The 18,646-nt window shown below is 52.2% G+C and overlaps 1 protein-coding gene across 1 annotated transcript; it reads left to right on the forward strand.

The window, feature by feature from the left end:
* The first annotated feature begins 233 nt into the window (after nt 1-233).
* RPAP1 (RNA polymerase II associated protein 1) lies at nt 234-16,599 on the forward strand. Its single transcript, XM_068964836.1, has 25 exons — nt 234-249; nt 1,011-1,267; nt 1,557-1,705; nt 1,988-2,077; nt 2,515-2,635; nt 3,472-3,693; nt 4,567-4,746; nt 5,742-5,857; nt 6,308-6,406; nt 7,581-7,682; nt 7,903-8,070; nt 8,203-8,385; nt 8,510-8,644; nt 8,740-8,910; nt 9,338-9,495; nt 9,959-10,117; nt 10,271-10,472; nt 10,895-11,004; nt 11,234-11,429; nt 11,601-11,753; nt 11,952-12,097; nt 12,667-13,423; nt 15,674-15,850; nt 15,992-16,051; nt 16,155-16,599. Exons 2-25 carry the CDS (start codon nt 1,087-1,089, stop codon nt 16,305-16,307), a joined length of 4,188 nt encoding a protein of 1,395 aa, XP_068820937.1. The 5' UTR covers nt 234-249; nt 1,011-1,086; the 3' UTR covers nt 16,308-16,599.
* The last annotated feature ends 2,047 nt before the right edge of the window (nt 16,600-18,646 follow it).

Raw genomic sequence — 18,646 nt, forward strand, 5'->3', positions numbered from 1 at the left:
GGCTGGTGAGTGCGGGAGGGCGTCTGAGTAACTCTTTGCCTCTGTCACTGGTATTGTTCGTGTAGAGAGAGCCTGCGTAAAGCTTACTTGCGGGAGTACTTTCCTGTTCAAGCGTCCTGAAGACCAAAACGGCAGTTCCCTCCCAAGAGTGGGCGGAGCCGGGATGCGGGGCGGAAGCTCAAAACCGGCAGCGGCGGAAGCCTGGCCCCAACGGGACAAGATGGCGGCGGCCAGGTGATTCTAGATCAAGTAGGTGGTTTGGCTGGCGGGACGGACTGCAGGAGATCCCGGCAGAGGTCTCTGATACAGGGTATTTAGTTCTTGGTCGGAGCCTGCCCCAGTGTCTTTGGTCTGGCCAGGGGCGGCCGCGGCCTCTCCGATGCGGAGACCCTAGGCACGGCCCTCCATCTGCAGGCAGCGTAGTCTGAGACTCCGTGGTTTCTCTTTGCTGACACGGGTGATCCTGGAGCACCTGCGACCGTAGAGCCCAGCTCTTTAGGGCAGTTGTGGGGCCTGACAGAGTACAAGTCATGGACTGCTTTGGTGAAATTTATTACTAAGTATTTTATTGTTTTCAATGCTATTGTAAATACAGTTGTTTTCTTAATTTTGTTTTCTGATTGTTCTTTGATAGTGTGTAGAAATACAAGTGATTTTTATATACCTTTTATAGCCCAAGGTTTTTAATAATTTGAATACTTTTAAAGCAGGCATGTTCCCACCAGTCTGATACTGAATCACCACTGCCTGGCTCTTGAAGGCATTTTTCTTAGGTCCCCTGTGGTTGTTCCTGAGTTTTTATCATCCACAGATTGTAAACAACCTAAGTTGGCAGTAAATACTGTTGCTGGACTGTTGACATCAGGGAAGGCTAAATAAAAGAGAATGGCAATAAGGTATGAATGAGGAGGAATGAGTCCACATGAACCCAGGGAAAAGGAGCCTTCTCTGATGCACAAAAAAGAACTGAGGTTCAGTTGCAGAGGGCCCATTATCTTTATTGCTTCTAGGGTGAATGAGAGTGAATTCCCTATGCTGAAGCAGTGCTGGAAAGAGTTGAACTAGGGAGGCAGCTGGAGTGTCAAGATGCTGTCAAGACCAAAGCCAGGGGAGTCGGAGGTGGACCTGCTGCGCTTCCAGAGTCAGTTTCTTGCAGCTGGTGCAACCCCAGCAGTACAGCTGGTGAAGAAAGGAAGCAGGAGAGCTGGGGATGCCAACCTGGAGCAGCCTCCACTGCAGGATCATCGGGATGTGGTGATGCTAGACAGTGAGTGGCTGTGGATATGTGGTTGAAAAGGAGAGAGGTACAACCTCAGGGTCTTCTCCTTTTCCTAATGTGGCTGGATTGCTCGGAACTGCAGAACTCTGTTGCTGCAGCCCCATTTTACATATGAAGAAACTGAGTCCAGAGAGATTAAATACCTTACCCAAGGTGACACAGCTTGAGCCAGGGCCCCACAGCAGCTGCCTTTCTTTCTTTGGCTTCGCTCTAGACCTCAATCTCTTCCTGGGAAGATATGAGTAGTCTCACATCTGAGGTTTTTTTCCTTTCTTAGGTCTCCCAGATTTGCCCCCAGCTTTGGTTCCTGCTCCCCCAAAGAGAGCCAGGCCCAGCCCTGGCCATCTCCTGCCTGAACATGAGGACCCTGAAGAGAGGCTGAACAGGCATGATCAGCACATCACTGCTGTCTTGACTAAGATTATTGTGCGTCTCACCCTGGTTAAGTGGAGCAAAGCGTCCTAGGGCAGCAGGGATGTTTGGTGTGGGTGGTGAGCCTTACTGAGTAGAGAGTGATTCAGAAAGATGGGACTCCATCCCTCTGCAGTCAGGGTAGGGGCTGGTTTAGAATCTCTGTGCCTTAAGAAGAAAGGTGGGTTCATGACTCGTTAGGGTGAGGTTCTAATAATAGAGTACCAAGGTTAATGGGATAGCATTGAGCTTGGGGATTTGTCTATATCTTTACTGCTTTGTACTTTTTTGCTGTAGGAACGAGATACAAGTTCAATGCCTGTGAATCTGCCTGTGTCCAGTGGCGTTGCTTTCCCTCCTGTATTCCATCGCTCACAGAGGAGACAGGTAGGCGAAGGTCACCTTAGATGGTGTTTAGGAGACAATCATGTGAGCATCATAGTTCATCCCAGGTAGATAATCTTAATAATGATAAACAATTCCATTGTTAAAACAGCATAGCACTAAGCACTTTATATGCATTACTTCATTTAGTCCTCATAACAGCCATATAATGTAGGCATCGTTATCTCCATTTTTCAAATAAAAAAACTGATAGCTTGTCCTACACCACATATCTAACAGAAGAGCCAGAAGTCCACCCCAAGTCTGTCAGACTTCAAAACTTGTGCTTCTATGGAGCCTTGCTTTTTCTGAGGACTAGGGTTGTGACCCTTGGAGATTAAGTAAGTCTCTTGTACCTCTTTGTTCCAGCGACATCAATAGGTTGAAAAGAGAGTAGGGTAATGAGCATCTGTCACCTGGGTTTTCTTTTTGCCCTTTAGGGGAAGCAAGCGACAGCTGGTAAGAGAAGCATCTTCGCCCAGGAAATTGCAGCAAGGAGAGCATCTGGAGCCAAAGTCTCACCAGTTAGAGAAGTTGAATCTGTCTTGGACCCACCAGAGAGTGAGTGGGGATTGAAGAGGCTTGGTCTAAGCTTTTTTGTAATACACAATCATCAAGTCATCTCTGGATATTCATCTTTCCTGCTTCAAACCTGAAGTGCATTTGAGCCATCTAAAGCGGAGCTGTCCCAAACCCTACTGAGAGTATTGAGTGTGGGCAGCTTGGGTCCATATCTGGGTCTTAGGTGCAGGCAGAGGACAGGTCATTACTTGACTATAGGAGAAAAAAGGGGATAGAAATGTCGGCGTGTGTGTGAGTGCGTGTTCAGTTGCTTTAGTTGTGTCTGACTCTCTGTGACCCTGTGGACTGTAGCCCGCCAGGCTTCTCTATTCATGGGATTCTCCAGGCAAGAATATTGGAGTGGATTGCCATGCCCTCCTCCAGGGGATCTTCCCAACCGAGGGATCGAACCCAAGGCCTCCTGCATCTTCTGTATCGCAGGCGGATTCTTTACTGCTGAGCCATCGGGGAAGCCTGAAGTGTCTTGTTAGAGGCTGTAAAATAAAGATGTAGGCCAAAATTCTTTAGGGATGCAAATTACTAGGAGAAGAACTGGGGGCAGACCTCTAGAGGCAGACGTCTGCCTAGACATCCAAGAGGAGAGTCAGTGGGATGTTTCTGAGGGAAACGTCATGTAAATCCAAGGGGGAAAATGAATACGTCACCCCAAGCCAGGCCCAGAGTGCCTGGAGTCGTGTCACATTCAGGGGGGTCTCCACTCTGTGCCTGGGTAGACTCTGGGACCTCTCTCTGTCTCCAGAGCTAATGGGATTGGAGAAGAGGCCCAGGAATCCCAGCTGGAGTGAGGCAATGAATTGATCGTATTCTTCTTGCAGGTGCTATGACCTGTGAGGCACTCACACCTAGGGAGTGGGGCAGCCAGCCTCCATGGAACAGCTACAGCTTCCAGGGACCCCATCTGGTGACAGGGAAGGGGCTCAAGAGCCAGGAGGCTGAGCACGAAGCCCAGACCATCCATGAAGAAAACATAGCGAGACTGCAAGCCCTGGCTCCAGAGGAAATCCTGCAGGAACAGCAGCGGTTGCTGGCTCAGCTTGGTACGGGTACCGGCCTTTCCTGCCAAGATCGGGCGAGGAAGGGATTGCCATTTATTGAGGAAGCCTTACTGTGAGTGCTTTTCATTCTGTTCTCAAACTGTACCTGTGAGGCAGGTGGTGGTAACCTGATTTATTTAATGAAAAACAAATAAAACTGAGGCTCAAAACTTTTAAGAATTCTCCCCCAGGTCACGCTGCCTGGTACCACATCCTGTTAAGGAACATGAATGTGATGTAAATCCAGGTCTACCTGGTCTCATGGGTTGTGCTTTTAACCAGTAGATCATGTGTACTGTACAGGTGTAGTATAGTATACACTGTATTCCGGCTGTACTCTAGTACAGCTGCAGGGCACTCTGTTTCATGTGAATTATATGCTGTGCTGTATTATACCTCCCTCCTAGTTTTTGGACACCAAAACAGTAGTGTCAAGTCAATCTTATTCCAAACTATGTATCTAGCACTTAAATAGAGCACAGCATATATTAGGTTTTTAGTGTATATTTGTGCATAAGTAAATAAATAAAATAACTGAAAATGAGAAACTATTCCCTTAAATGCCTTCTTTTTGGCCCTAGTCAAATTGATTCATTTATTCCTTAGCCCCTTACTTTGGGCCTTGACCTGAGGCCAAGCACAGGGATGGGCAGAGAGGCCTGGACCAGAGGACTGTGAGAAATGGAGGGATAGGTGGGTAGGCAGGTTCCAGTGACAGATATGGGTCACTGAGGCTGCAAGAGAGCCCAGGGGGCGCATACCCTGGCTGGGAAGTGCCTTGGCACCCACTGACAGGCCACATTCAGCAGGTTTGGGTTTGTTGGAGGCTGGGAAGGGTATGACTCCAACCACTCCCCTCTCCATGCTCTGTTCTAGATCCCAGCTTGGTTGCCTTCTTGAAATCTCACAGCCGTACCCATGAGCAAGCAGAAGAGAAGGCCACAAGGGAGCAGAGACCAGGAAGACCCTCTGCTGAGGTCACTGGAAAGGAGGCCATTGCACCAACTTCTGCCAGTGTGCCCAGGCAGGAAAGTGAGCTGGAGCCAGAAACCCCAGGTTTGGAGGGGGGGGGGGGACTTTGGAGGAATGAAAGCAGAGGAAAGTATTCCTTCTCCCGGGTCTGGCAGATAGGAAGAGAGAGAACCTTCTATGTCCTTGAACATGTAATGCTAATCCTCATGCTTGGCTTGAAATCAGTCTTCATTTGCTCATGCATATATTCTTCCCGCACATGCTTCCTGTGTTCCGGCCTGTTAACTGCTCCTTCTCCCCCCTCCCCGGTAGGAGACAGCCCAGTAGGATGGGGCTGAATGGCCCCCTCCTCCACAGACCATCTGCCCCTTGCCTTTGCAGTAGCTGCCTCAGCTCTGGCTCCTTCCATCCCACAGTTCTCTCTGCCTCTGCTTCTCTGATGGCAGGATGGTGGGAGAGGAAGGGTCTGATGGAGGTCTTGTGAACAGGCCAGGACTGAAGCAGAAAGGCCAGTGGGAGCACTCATCTTCAGGAACTGGATTATTTTATTAGTGATTAACAAAAGAAGAATTGAATTTGGAGAGCCCTAGGAAGCTCCTGCTCCGGGATGTGCTCCGGAACAGCTGAGCAAGTTGGGTGGGGCTTGGGTGGGGTGAGGAGGAGGCGGCGGCAGGTGTGTGTCTCGGTGTCTTGCTCTGCTGAAGTGTGGCTGCCCGCTCCTCACTGTCTCCACTCCCCTGCTCCTTTGGAACGTCAGTGCTAGAGTGGAGAACTGGGTTTCCCTGATGTCTGTGGTCCTCCCTTCCTCATTTGCTTCTGTCTCCTTTCTTCCTTATCTCTTCCTCTTCCTCTTTGCCCTCTCAGCAAATCTTTGGGGTCAGCAAGGAGCTAGAGCCCAGGACAGGATGTCTGCCATAGTAGTCATTCCACGCCGTGGGCTGTGCTGTTAGCCACAGCTGAGGGCAGAGGCTGCCAGACCCTTGGGCAGAGGTAGATGTGGCAGCTGCTGGCCACCTGGGACCCCAATGGATCAGCAAGCTGAGCCCCTTAGGGAAACTACTCTGCTCCCATCTCCCCAGCTCTGGCCTTGCCCGTGACTCCCCAGAAAGAATGGCTGCACATGGACACTGTGGAGCTGGAGAAGCTCCATTGGACCCAGGACCTCCCTCCACTCCGGCGGCAGCAGACACAGGAGGTGAGGAGGGTCTGCTGGCCGACAGGGATGCAGTGGAGTGGGAGGCGTGGAGGGCCTGCTGGCCGAGGGGTGCAGCGGGGTGGGAGGCGTGGAGGGCCTGCTGGCCGAGGGGTGCAGCGGGGTGGGAGGCATGGAGGGCCCGCTGGCCGACAGGTGCAGTGGGGTAGAAGGTGAGATGGGCCCACTGGCTGACAAGGGTGCAGCGGGGTGGGAGTGAGTGGAGCTGTTGCTCTTGCACCCAGAACTCAGGCCCTCCTCATCCCTCGAGCTGGAGAAACTTCTCTGTGTTCACCCCTCTCTTCCTGCCTGGCCCCTCAGGCCAGAGGAGCCCCACTTCGGGACAGAGGTCCAGGCAGGATGTAAGTCCTGAGAGGCCTGGGGTTACAGTGAGGAAGGACGTGAGGAATTCACTGCTGCCCCCGTGCATAGTCCTCTTTCTCTACCCATTAGAGGATGCAGGCCCGATTCAGCCTTCAGGGAGAGCTGCTGGCCCCTGACATGGACCTTCCCACCCATCTGGGCCTGCACCACCATGGAGAGGAGGCGGAGGTGAGGCGTGGGCTCCAAGGGGCACTGGGTCAGCAAGAGCTTTTAACAACCATATGGAGAAGGGCAGCTGCTCAGCTGCCTCAACCCTCCAGTGCGCCCATTCCAATTCTTGACCCTGCTGGTTCTAAGGCTTGAAATCTTTCTCCCTGTTCTCTCACACTCCAGTCAGTCACCAGAACTTGCCAATTCTGTTTGTCAGCTCTCCACATTGCTTCCTCTGTCTGAGCCTTGTTCCCTCGTCTGCTCAGCCACCATGTCTTCTACTCACTCTGTCCTGCGGTTCGCTCCCCCATGGGGTTGCTGTACTGGTTTCGTCTGACCCCGTTCAGGCTATCTCTTGCCTCAGAAAGTTTCCTTGTTCCGGAAATGCTCCCAGAATAAGGCCCTGGCTCTTCAACCCTGCAGAACAGCCCTTCCGCCATCTGTCCCTGCTGACCCCACAGCTCTGCCTCCCTCCCTCCTGCTGCACATTCGGCCACCTTCCCCCACACACACCCCCTCTGCTCCTGGACCTCCAGCACGCGGTTCCTGAAGCCTGCTCCAGGGAAGCCTTTACCCTTCACTCCATGCCCTGCCAGAGAAGGCAATGGCACCCCACTCCAGTACTCTTGCCTGGAAAATCCCATGGATGGAGGAGCCTGGTAGGCTGCAGTCCATGGGATCGCGAAGAGTTGGACACGACTGCGCGACTTCACTTTGACTTTTCACTTTCATGCATTGGAGAAGGAAATGGCAACCCACTTTAGTGTTCTTGCCTGGAGAATCCCAGGGACGGGGAGCCTGGTGGGCTGCCGTCTATGGGGTCGCACAGAGTCGGACACGACTGAAGCGACTTGGCAGCAGCAGCAGCCATGCCCTGCCATCAAGGGCTCTATCTGCTCACTGAGACCACATCAGTTTTCCAGGACTGCTTCTCTCTCCTGTTCTTTAGTTGTAAATTAAACACCGATGACTACATTTCCCCCCATCTGCCTTAAGCTGTGGTTACTTGTGTGCAAGTCTTATTTTCTGTATCAGTTTGAGGATTCATGGAAAGCAGAGGCAAGAAACATCACTTTTCTTTGTCTTTGCCTTGACACCCAACTCCATGTATGGCAGATGGGGATTGCCGCATATTTGTTAATGGGTGCTGCCCTGCATCTTGGCTCCTTCTGACTTCTTGTCCCTGTTCCAGAGAGCAGGGTACTCCCTTCAGGAGCTCTTCCACCTGACGCGCAGCCAGGTGTCCCAGCAGAGAGCCCTAGCGCTGCACGTGTTGGCCCAGGTCATCGGCAGGGTGAGTGGACCGCTGGCCTGGTCCTGTCCACCCCTCTACCCCTTAGACTCTCCCACCCTTTGCCCATTTCTTTCTGACTCACTGGTCCATACCCCAGCTGTCTGTGGGTCACACTGGGAAGAGGTCAAACCCAGGGTCCTAGATGGGCAAGTGAAGGCCCTAGGACAAAGACTCGGTACCTTTCGCAGATTCAGCAAGGTTTTCTCCTCCTGCCCTCAAGGCCCAGGCTGGGGAGTTTGGGGACCGGCTGGTGGGCAGCGTCTTGCGCCTCCTTCTGGATGCTGGTTTCCTCTTCCTGCTGCGCTTCTCCCTGGATGACAGAGTGGATGGGGTCATCGCAGCTGCTGTCCGGGCTCTTCGGGCCCTGCTGGTGGCCCCTGGAGATGAGGTACAACATGCCGATGAATGAAGCTTCGCGGCCTCATGGTCCTTACTCCCCGTGCTGGGCCTGCCCTCACCGACAACCTGTTTCCTGACCCGATCCCTTCTTCCTCTTTCCACCCTCACTCTCCTCTCTCAGGAGCTCCTTGACAGCGCCTTCTCTTGGTACCACGGAGCGCTGATATTCACTCTGATGCCCAGCCAGGAGGACAAGGAGGATGAGGACGAGGACGAAGAACCCCCAGCAGAAAAGGCAAAAACCAAGAGTTCTGAAGAAGGAAACCAGCCTCCATCTGACCTGGCCCGACATGACGTCATCAAGGTACAAGCGTGCAGGCAGCTGTACCAGTCCTGTGACCTCCAGGGCAAGCACGTGTTGGGCAGGAGGGGTCATCAAGGCCTGGGGCCCAGCTGCATTTGTCAAGGGGTTTGTGTCTGAACCTCAGGGGCTTCTGGCTACCAACCTGCTGCCTCGGCTGCGCTATGTACTGGAGGTGACCTGCCCAGGACCTTCTGTGGTCCTTGACATCCTGACTGTTCTCATCCGCCTGGCCCGGCATTCCCTGGAGTCAGCCACAAGGGTGAGAGACAGGAGGCAGGGACTGGGCAAAGAGCCTCGCTGGGCCTGGCCTTGCCCCTCAGCCGCCCACATCCCTTTTCCTCCTGGCCCTCACAGGTGCTGGAGTGCCCTCGGCTGGTAGAGACTGTGGTCCGAGAATTTCTGCCCACCAGCTGGTCCCCCGTGGGGTCGGGGCCTACCTCCAGTCTACACCAAGTGCCCTGTGCTCCTGCCATGAAGCTGCTTCGTGTCCTGGCCTCGGCCAGTAGGAATATTGCTGCCCGGCTGGTGAGCAGGGCACAGCAGGGGATGGGGGCTTGAGACAGAGCTGGGTTGGGGGCTAAGCATGGCTCTTGTACTTTTAGGCAGCCCAGTCATGCCATCTTTGTCTTCCTAACTGTTTCAGTTGCTTAAAAGTGCAACAGAAACCCCCAGAAAGGGGCCTAGTGTATCCTGTAGGTTTGCTCTGCGCTTCTTAGAAAGGCTCCCTGTTCCCTGCACCCAGGCCAGGGGGGCCACATACAAATAGGCACCAAGCAGCCTTGGCAAAGGTGCCCAGCAAGTGCCTGCTAACAAGAAGGCAGGTAAGAGGGCGGAAGGAAGGGATGGAGGAGGTAGTTTCACCTGAGCTCTGAACTATGACTCTGTGGCACCAGAGGGTCCTGGAACAGGACTCCCAGCGATCCTGATCCCTGGACTCTGTGCCCACCCCCAGCTGAACGGCTTTGATCTCCGGAGCCGCCTGAGCCGCTTTGTAGCTGAAGACCCCCAGGATCTGGCCTTGCCCCTGGAAGAAGCCGAGGCACTGAGCACTGAGGCCTTCCGCCTGTGGGCAGTGGCGGCCTCCTACGGCCTAGGCAGCGACGTTTACAGGTGAGAAGAGATGATGGGAGGCCCCTCAAGACCCCTCCGGCCCTGCACTCTGGCCTGAACTGACGGTTCAGCCTTGCTCAAGGTCCAGGCTCGGAGGGAGGCTGAGCATGAGGAAGAGGTGATTCTGGGAGGAATGAAGGCAGCTGGGGCGTCAGGGCTAGCCAGGGGGCAGTGGAGCAAGGCTGGGTTAACCACATTCTGTGCATCACGGCATTGATATCTGGGTGAAATCATGTTGAAATTCCCTGTAGCGTGTAGTGTGGAAGCCTTGAGGGGCTGCCTCCCTCCCCCCAGCCCCCAGCCCCCCTTGAAGCCTCATAGAGTGCCGGCCCAGGCCTCCCTCCTGCTCCTCCTCCGCCAGCCTGCAGAGGCCCCAGGGCAGGCCTCTCTCCGTGTCTTCTGTCCCTGTCTCCCTCCTCACACTGAAGGGCGGTCTTTGTCTCCCCCTCACCACCACCACCAGGGAGCTATACCCTGTGCTGATGCGAGCCCTGCAGGCTGTCCCGAAGGCGCTTGGTAGCCCCCCACCTCGACCCCTCGCTCTGCAGAGGATCGCCTCGCTGCTCACCCTCCTCACCCAGCTGACCTTGGCAGCCGGCCGCGTCGCCCCTGAACCTAATAGGTAGGCCCTAGCCCTGAGCTGCTGGTGGAGAGTCATCCTGCCGGGAGCTCTGGGATCGGTGGGAGGGCTCCTCCACAAAAAGAGGGTGGCCGGAGCCTAGAGGGCAGTCCCGGCAGCCAGATCCTTACCCGGCCCCTTTTGGCTCTCCTGCAGTGACTCTGCTGAGGCCAGTCTGTTGGCCAGCCCTTCCTCAATCACTTGGACACAGGTGTCTGGGCTCCAGCCTCTCGTGGAGCCATGTCTCAGACAGACCTTGAAGTTGCTGCCCAGACCTGAGATGTGGAGTGCCCTGGGCCCGGTGCCCACTGCCTGCCTGCTCTTCCTGGATGCCTACTACCAGGCCTGGAGCCAGCAGGTACGTGTTGCCTACTCGCCTTCCCGCCTGCCCTAGGTGCCCCGTCTGTGTCTTAGCGTTCTGCCCTCTTTCTCGTGTCTCCACCTGTCCATACCTCCCTCTTGCCACCTTTCCTGCCCTCCACCTTTTCCCTCCTACCATTTTTCCTCTTTCCACCTTCACATCCAGTAGAGCTTCCAAGGAGCCATGTTGGTGGAGGCCAGAGAACCCCAAATAGCAGCTTAGCCTCCCTGGAGCCGTTATACCCTCTCATGACCCTGCCAGCACAACCTCAGAATCTTCTCTCCCTCCAGAAGGGTCAGAAGGCAGAAGCCTCTAAACACTGACTCTGGGGATCTTGGAATCATAGGCTCGGCCTGAGTGCACAGGATAGGAGGATGGGGGCTCCTGGGCCATCAGCTCTGAGTCTCGTGGTCTTCCAGCCAGGCCTGTGCCCAGAGGATTGGCTGCAGGACATGGAGCGCCTGTCAGAGGGGCTGCTGCTGCCCCTGCTGAAACACCCTTCTCTGGGCAGCCTGTGGGATTCCCTGGGGTATGTACTATGTGTGTGGTGGAGGTTGGTGAAGGGAGGCAGTTTTACTCCTTGTGGGGTTCCTGAGTCCATTCAGCTTGAGGGAGACCTGAATCCCTAGTAGGCAGCAGCTGGGGGCTCCAGGGAACATGGGCCCTGTCTGCATGGCCACCTTGACACTGGCCTTGGTCGCAGACACCCCAGCACACCTCAGACCAGAGCCCCCTCGGCTTCTCCACTCTGCCTCCAGGTGCTGCTCCCCTCTGTGCAACCCACAGTCCTGTGCTGTGACCCCCGAAACTATCTCCAGCCTCGCATCACTGGGCTGTGCCGGGGGCCGCCCCCCTCTCAGTCTGGCTGGCTCAGCTTCCCCCTTCCCATTCCTCACGGCCCTCCTGTCTCTTCTTAACACCCTGGGGCGGATCCACAAAGGACTGTGTGGCCAGGTGAGTGCTGGGGGCCAAGATTGCAGGACTGTGGGGGAGGGCACCCCTTGGGGAAAGGAGGCCTGTTTTGTCAAACCCTCACTTCCGAGTCTGGCAGGGAACGGGTGGCCGGGGAGCCCCAGAAGGCATCGAAGTCACCTTCCAAATCTGAACACGCTTGCTCTTCCTCAGCTGGCCACTGTACTGGCTGCCCCAGGACTCCAGAACTATTTCTTGCGATGTGTGGCTCCCGTGGCCGCTCCGCACCTCACCCCCTTCTCTGCGTGGGCCCTGCGCCACGAGTACCACCTGCAATACCTGGCACTCACTCTGGCCCAGAGAACGGTGGGTGCCCCTAACCCCCCACCCCATCCTGCCTCCCTGGAACACGTGCTGCTGCTAACAGGCCATGCAGCTCCTACTTCCCTGAAGACATGCCCAGAATCTGTGCCTGTTGGCACGTATTCTCTTCCTCACTTCTGTTCCCTGTGCCCCCTCATCCCCTCTGCCTCCTCTTCCTCCTTCCCCCTTTTCTGTCCACAGGCAACACTGCAGCCACCAGTGTCAGGCACCGACGCGGCCCTCTGTCACGGCATGGCCTTGGCCCTGCTGGGCCGGCTGCTGCCTGGGAGTGAGCACCTCGCTCATGAGCTGATGCTGAGCTGTGTGTTCCGGCTGGAGTTCCTCCCGTAAGTCCAGGCTTGGTAGCATCAACTCAGCCCTTTCAAAAAGCTGCTGTGGTGGTTACCAGAGCAGCTCTGAATTGGGAACCGGAAGACCTGGGCTTAATTTTCTTTCTTCCATGGATTACGCTTAGCCTGTCTTGAGTTTCCATTTCCTCATTAGTTAAGTGAGAATGAGGATAACACACTAGGGTATTATTATGAGACTTCTGTGACTGTATGGCTGGAAAATGGTCATAAACTAGCTGTACACTTGTAAAGCTAACAGTTACTCAGTGCTTACTCTTTGTCTCATCCCCCTTAACTATATGTCTGTAATTATTTAACCCTTACTATGAGATGGGTATTATCGTCATTATTATCATCCCCATTTTACTATGCGGGAACTGAGGCAGAGTTCTGTAAATGAGCACCTAGGTAACTCTCTCTAGTGTCTGTCCTCTTAACTGCCATGTGGCTGGTTATTAGGGGGACGGGAAGCAGCAGAATTGGACCTGGGAGCCTCTGGGAGGCCCTGGAGAGCTGGTGGCCTTGTGGGTTCTTGCCCTCATTTTTGTTTTTGGGTTCTGTTACAGAGAAGGAGCATCAGGGGGTCCGGAGGCAGCTGACTTCTCTGACCGGCTCTCCTTAGGAAGCGGCGGAGACCTTGGATGTGGGCGAGGGACTCTCCTAGCTCAGGCCTGCCAGGACCTCCCCAGCATCCGCAGCTGCTACCTGACCCACTGCTCACTGGCCCAGGCTAGTCTGCTCGCCTCCCAAGCCTTGTACAGAGGGGAGCTCCGGCGAGTCCCAGCCTTGCTGCTCCCTGTGCCTAAGGAGCCGCTGCTGCCCACTGACTGGCCTTTCCTGCCATTGATTCAACTCTACCACCGGGCCTCAGACACCCCCTCGGGGCTCCCTCCTGCTGACACTGTGGGCACAGCCCTGCGGGCCCTGCAGTGGGTGCTCGTTCTGGAGAGCTGGCGCCCCCGGGCGCTCTGGGCTGTGTCTCCTGCTGCCCGCCTGGCACGGCTCATGTGTGTGTTCCTGGTGGACAGTGAGTTGTTCCGGGAGACCCCAATACAACGCCTGGTGGCAGCCCTCCTGGCCCGGCTCTGCCAGCCTGAAGTCCTACCAAATCTCAACCTGGATTGCCCGCTTCCTGGCCTGACATCTTTCCCAGACCTCTATGCCAACTTCCTAGAGCATTTTGAGGCTGTCTCTTTTGGGGACCACCTCTTTGGGGCTCTGATTCTCCTTCCCCTACAGCGTCGATTCAGCGTCACCTTGCGCCTCGCCCTCTTTGGGGAGCACGTGGGTGCCTTGCGAGCTCTGGGCCTGCCACTGACCCAGGTACTTTCTCAGCCCAGCAGGGCCCACCATGGTCATCCTGTCCTGGGCCTTGGAAGCACTCCTGAGCAGCGGGGTGCTTTGGTGGCCTGAGGTTCTTTATCTTACCTCTTGGGGGCTTTGAGGAGATGAGAAAATACATGAAAAGGGTTTATCATGGTAACTGGCATACCATAGGTGTTCATTATTATTCGTGGCACTGTTCCTTGCTCGTGAGGTGCTACAGTGTAGACAAGAGATGTACTGAAACCAATACAGTTCTCAGTTATTCAGGTTCTAGGTGTTAATTCAGGATTCAGAGAAGGCAAAGATCAAAGTGGATTTTCCATGAGGAGAAGGTTTTGTGGAGGAAGTGGGAATTGACCTGGATACAAAAGGTTGGGTAGAATTTGGATTGTTGAGGAAGGACAGAATATACCTAGTGAACCTATTGGAACAGCATAAGCAAAAGGCAGAAAGAAATATGATAGGATGGGAGGAGGAAGGAGTCACACAGATACCAGCCTGGGAACTTGTTGGATATCAGGCTTAGGAGTTAAACTTGTAAGGTGTAAAGAGTTCCAGGCTCTCTTAAGATTTGTTTTTTTATTTCCATTACAACTTATTTTGGTAAGCTTGAAATACAAAGATTTTAGTATATGTATGTAAAGTATAAATGTATAGTTTAGATAAAAAACTAAAATATTTTTAAGAATTAAAGAGAACATTACAGGGAATTCCCTGGTGGTCCAGTGGTTAGGACTCTCACTGTGAAAGGCCTGGGTTTGCTCTCTAGGCAGGGAACTAAACTTCACAAGCTGTGCTGGCTGCAGCCAAAACAGGAAAAAAAAATAGATCAGTAATAAAAATAGTGTGACCGTTATCCATAATCCTACTGCCCAGTGGTGACCATTTTGACTTTGATTTATCTTTTTCTAGTCTTTTTATTTTTTTCCACATGGCACAGCGTGCAGGATCTTACTTCCCCAACCAGGGATCAAACCTGTGCCCCTTGCAGTGGAAGCACAGAGCCCTAACCAGGGAACTCCCTCTCCCCTTTTTCATGGAGATACATATATATGCTGGCAGCACTGCTCTGTGGGAGCCTTCTCTAGTTGCTGGTGAGTGGCGGCTACTCTTCAGGCTTCTCGCTGTGGTGGCTTCTTGTGGCAGAGCACAGGCTCTAGCCATGTGGGCTTCCGTAATTGTGGCTCGAGGGCTCTGAGGCACTGGCTTGGTAGTTGTGGCACAGGCACTCAGTTGTTCCACGGCAATGTGGAATCTTCCTGGAACAGGGATCGAACCTTTGTCCCCTGCACTGGCAGGCCGATTCTTATCCACTGCACCACCAGGGAAGTTCTTATGTGTATACATATTTTTATAAAATTGGGATCACCACATAATGTTTTCTTAATTTAATGTTATATAATAAGCATTTCTCACATTATTAAATAGCCTAAGAAATCAATATTTTTATTATATAATAATCCATTATGCAAATATGTCACAGTTTATTAAAACCCCTTAGTGGGCATCAAAGTTTGTTTCTGATTTTTTGCTATTTTAAGTAACACTCTGATAAACACCATTGGACATAAACACATAATCATTCTGCATGGAATTAAGAAAGAATACTTTTTTAGAAAAATAATTACTATTCCAAAGAACATGAACTTTTGAAAGGTTTGGTAATAGAATTGAGCAGCTGCATGTGACATTTTGAAAGTTTCAAGTAGATTAAACAGGCAGTGGTGGCAGTAGGAATTCACAGCTGCTTCTCAGTTTCCCAATTTCCACTGCTTTCCAGCTCTTTAGTCTTTTTATTTTTAATTTATTGTTATGTAGTTGATTTACAATATTGTTTCAGGTATACAGCAAAGTAAATCAGTTATATATATACATGTATATATATATATACTCTTTTGTTTTAGATTATTTTTCTTTATAGATTGTTACAGAATTCCCTGTGCTATACAGCAGCAGTTTCTTATTAGTTATTTATTTTATATATAGTTGTATGTATATGTCCCCATCTCCCAATTTATCCCTTCCCCCATCCCCTGGTAACCATGAGATTGTTTTCTACATTTGAGAGTTTGCTTCTGTTTTCTAAATAAGTTCATTTCTAGCTCTTTAGTCTTTAACCTTGACCCTTGTGATAGAGAGGGACAGATCTCTGCCCTCAGGATTTGGTTCATGTGACCATCAACCCTCCACCCCACTGTCCGCTGATACACATCATGCCCTCAGCATGTCTTATATCCCCTGTCACAGCTGCCTGTGTCCCTGGAGTGCTACACGGCGCCTCCTGAAGACAACTTGGCCCTCCTTCAGCTCTACTTCCGGGCTCTGGTTACTGGTGCACTCCATCCACGCTGGTGCCCTGTGCTCTATGCTGTGGCTGTGGCTCATGTCAACAGCTTCATCTTCTCCCAGGACCCAAATAACTCAGTAAGTTACATCCCCATCTCCAAAGGGAGGAAGGAGCCTGCAGTTGAACTGGGCCAGCTGGGGAGGAGGTGAGGGCCCAGCCAGGCCAATGATAGGTACCTTCTCTTGGCCTGGTGCCACCTCCTCTTATTCTGCTTCTAGGATGAGATCAAGGCTGCCCGTAGAAGCATGCTGCAGAAGACTTGGCTGCTGACAGATGAGGTGGGGGTCACATCTTGGAGGTGGGAGAATGGAGGGTATTGGGGAACAGAGATCTCAACAGGATCTCACTACCTGCTGCATAAAGTTTTCTTCTTCCCTGCAGGGCCTTCGGCAGCACCTTCTCCACTATAAGCTTCCCAATTCTGCCCTTCCCGAGGGTTTTGAGCTGTATCCCCAGTTGCCCCCTCTGCGTCAGCAGTACCTCCAGAAACTCAGGATCTCAGGGGTACTCCCAAATGGGGTGTCAGATACCTAGTATAGCTGCTTCAGATGAAGAGATGGATACACTCTCCTGGAGTTACCAACAGCTACCTGGCCAGAGAGAAGGGCTTTGTGTCCTCAGAGTGGGCAGGAAACAAAAAGAGTGGAAGGCCTGCCTTCTTGGGAGGAAGCAAGCTCTTTGAGCTTTTTTAGAGCTTGGTGAACCTACCTGTATATCCTGATAATTGGAGCCCAGCATCTGGGACTTCTGAGGGTCTGTACTGGGAGTGAAGGGTGACTTAGCTATGTCCCCTTGGGGACAAGACAAACCAACTATACCTCTCTTCCTCTGCCCACGCCCTGGCATCAGTGTGTATGAATACTGGAGCTGGGCATTGAAATAAATTTTTTTTTAATCTTCTGGGAATGTGATTTGGGCTGGTTTCAAATATACTAGTTCAGGATTGTTATCAAGGGATGGGTTATCCCTGAGGGAAGCAAGACTGCTGTGAGAGAAACGGGAGAAATCATGAATGGGAGGCAAAAACTAAGTCCACATCTGGGACGACAAAAACATGGTTCCCAGTTCTGGAGTGAAGCCAGGCCGGGGCAATGCTCTTGGGAATGGGGCACTTCTAGAAGGACTCTGTCAGCCGTCCACTTGAAGTGTAGATATCCTTAATGAGGTCATTATCCTGTCTCTGCATGCATGTGTGTAAGTGGCTTCAGCCATGTCTCTCTCTTTGCACCCCCATGGACTGTAGCCCGCCAGGCTTCTCTGTCCATGGGATTCTCCAGGCCAGAATACTGGAGTGGGTTGTCATGCCCTCCTCCATAGGGATCTTCCCAACCCAGGGATCAAACCCAAGCCTCCTGCAGTGCTAGGTGGGTTCTTTACCACTAGCGCCACCTGGGACGACTGCAGCTTGTCTCCTATGGCCTCTTATTTCCGTCAGTTGCTATCCTGAGACAAGAAGAATCCAAAAATCAGACTGGTGTGGTAGCTGTCTGTCTTGGATCTGTTTGGGCTGATATATTAGAATACCACAGGCTGGGTGGCTTATGAACAGATATTTATTCTCAGAGTTCTAGAGGCTGGGAGTTCTTCCCTGATAGCTCAGTTGGTAAAGAATCCGCCTGCAATGCAGGAGACCCCAGTTCAATTCCTGAGTCGGGAAGATCCACTGGAGAAGGGATAAGCTACCCACTCCAGTATTCTTGGGTTTTCCTTGAGGCTCAGCTGGTAAAGAAAATGCCTGGAATGTGGGAGACCTGGGTTGGGAAGATCTCCTGGAGAAGGGAAAGGCTGCCCACTTACAGTATTCTGGCCTGGGGAATTCCATGGCCTGTGTATTCCATGCGGTCGCACAGAGTTGGACACGACTGAGCAACTTTCACTTTCAGAGACTGGGAAGTCTAATATCAAGGTGCTGGCCGATTTAGTATCTGGTGAAGACCTGCTTCCTGGTTCATAGACAGCTCCCCCATGGCAGAAGAGACAAGGGAACTCTCAGCAGCCTCTTATTTTTGGCCACACAGCTTGTGGGATCTCAGTTCCCTGACCAGGGATTGAACCCAGGCAATGGCAGTGAAAATGCTGTGTCCTAACCACTAGGTCACCAGGGAACTCCCCTGGGGCATCTTTTTATAAGGGTACTAATCCCATTCCACTCATGAAGGTAAAAACCTCATGACTTAATCACTTCCCAGTGGCCCCACCTTCAAATATGCTCAATATGGAGATTCAGTTTCAACATATGAATTTGATTGATGGTGGATCTGAGATGGGGTATGGGTAGGGGGGTTCTATAAAGTGAGGTTCTACAACACCCCTTCCGCTGTGGACTTTAGTGGTGGTAGGCAAAGACTGGGGAGGATTGGATCAAAAAGTAAACTCTGGTTCATCAGTTTATCTCTTCCTTTTGGCACCTCTAGGTTGTTCTTTTGTCTGAATTCCAACACTAAGCTTTCTTAGTGTCATTTGCTGTGTGAAATTATAATCATTGTGTTTACAGGTCAGAGTGAGAGCTATGTCCCATCAGTAGGTAAAGAACCCATCCCCTATAAATGGACCTGCTGAACACAGAATTAAACGGTATGTTTTACTGAGCAACTCCCATATTTATGAAACATCAGTAGTTCTCAAACTTATGTGAAAAAAAAAAAAATTACTTGGACATGGTGTTGAAACAGATCACTGGGCCCTACTGCCAGTGTTTCTGATAAAGTAGGTCTAGGGTGAAACCCAAGAATTTGCATTTCTAACAAACTCCCATCTGCTGCTGCTGTCCAGAACCAACCACACTTTGAGAACCATCGGCTTACAGGGACCTTGTAAAGTAAATTCTGTGACCTCATAGTAAGAGTTAAAAAAAGACATGGGTGCCAGGCATT

This window comes from Capricornis sumatraensis, chromosome 2, assembly GCF_032405125.1.
Source record: "Capricornis sumatraensis isolate serow.1 chromosome 2, serow.2, whole genome shotgun sequence".
Classification (NCBI taxonomy): domain Eukaryota; kingdom Metazoa; phylum Chordata; class Mammalia; order Artiodactyla; family Bovidae; genus Capricornis; species Capricornis sumatraensis.

What these genes read in the sequence shown, in the direction of transcription:
- RPAP1 (XM_068964836.1), top strand. Translation starts at nt 1,087, where the DNA reads ATGCTGTCAAGACCAAAGCCAGGGGAGTCGGAGGTGGACCTGCTGCGC. An exon ending in TGTCTTGGACCCACCAGAGA is followed by an intron (nt 2,636 to 3,471) that starts GTGAGTGGGGAT and finishes TTCTTCTTGCAG; the next exon opens with GTGCTATGACCTGTGAGGCA. An exon ending in CCCAGGACCCAAATAACTCA is followed by an intron (nt 15,851 to 15,991) that starts GTAAGTTACATC and finishes TTCTGCTTCTAG; the next exon opens with GATGAGATCAAGGCTGCCCG.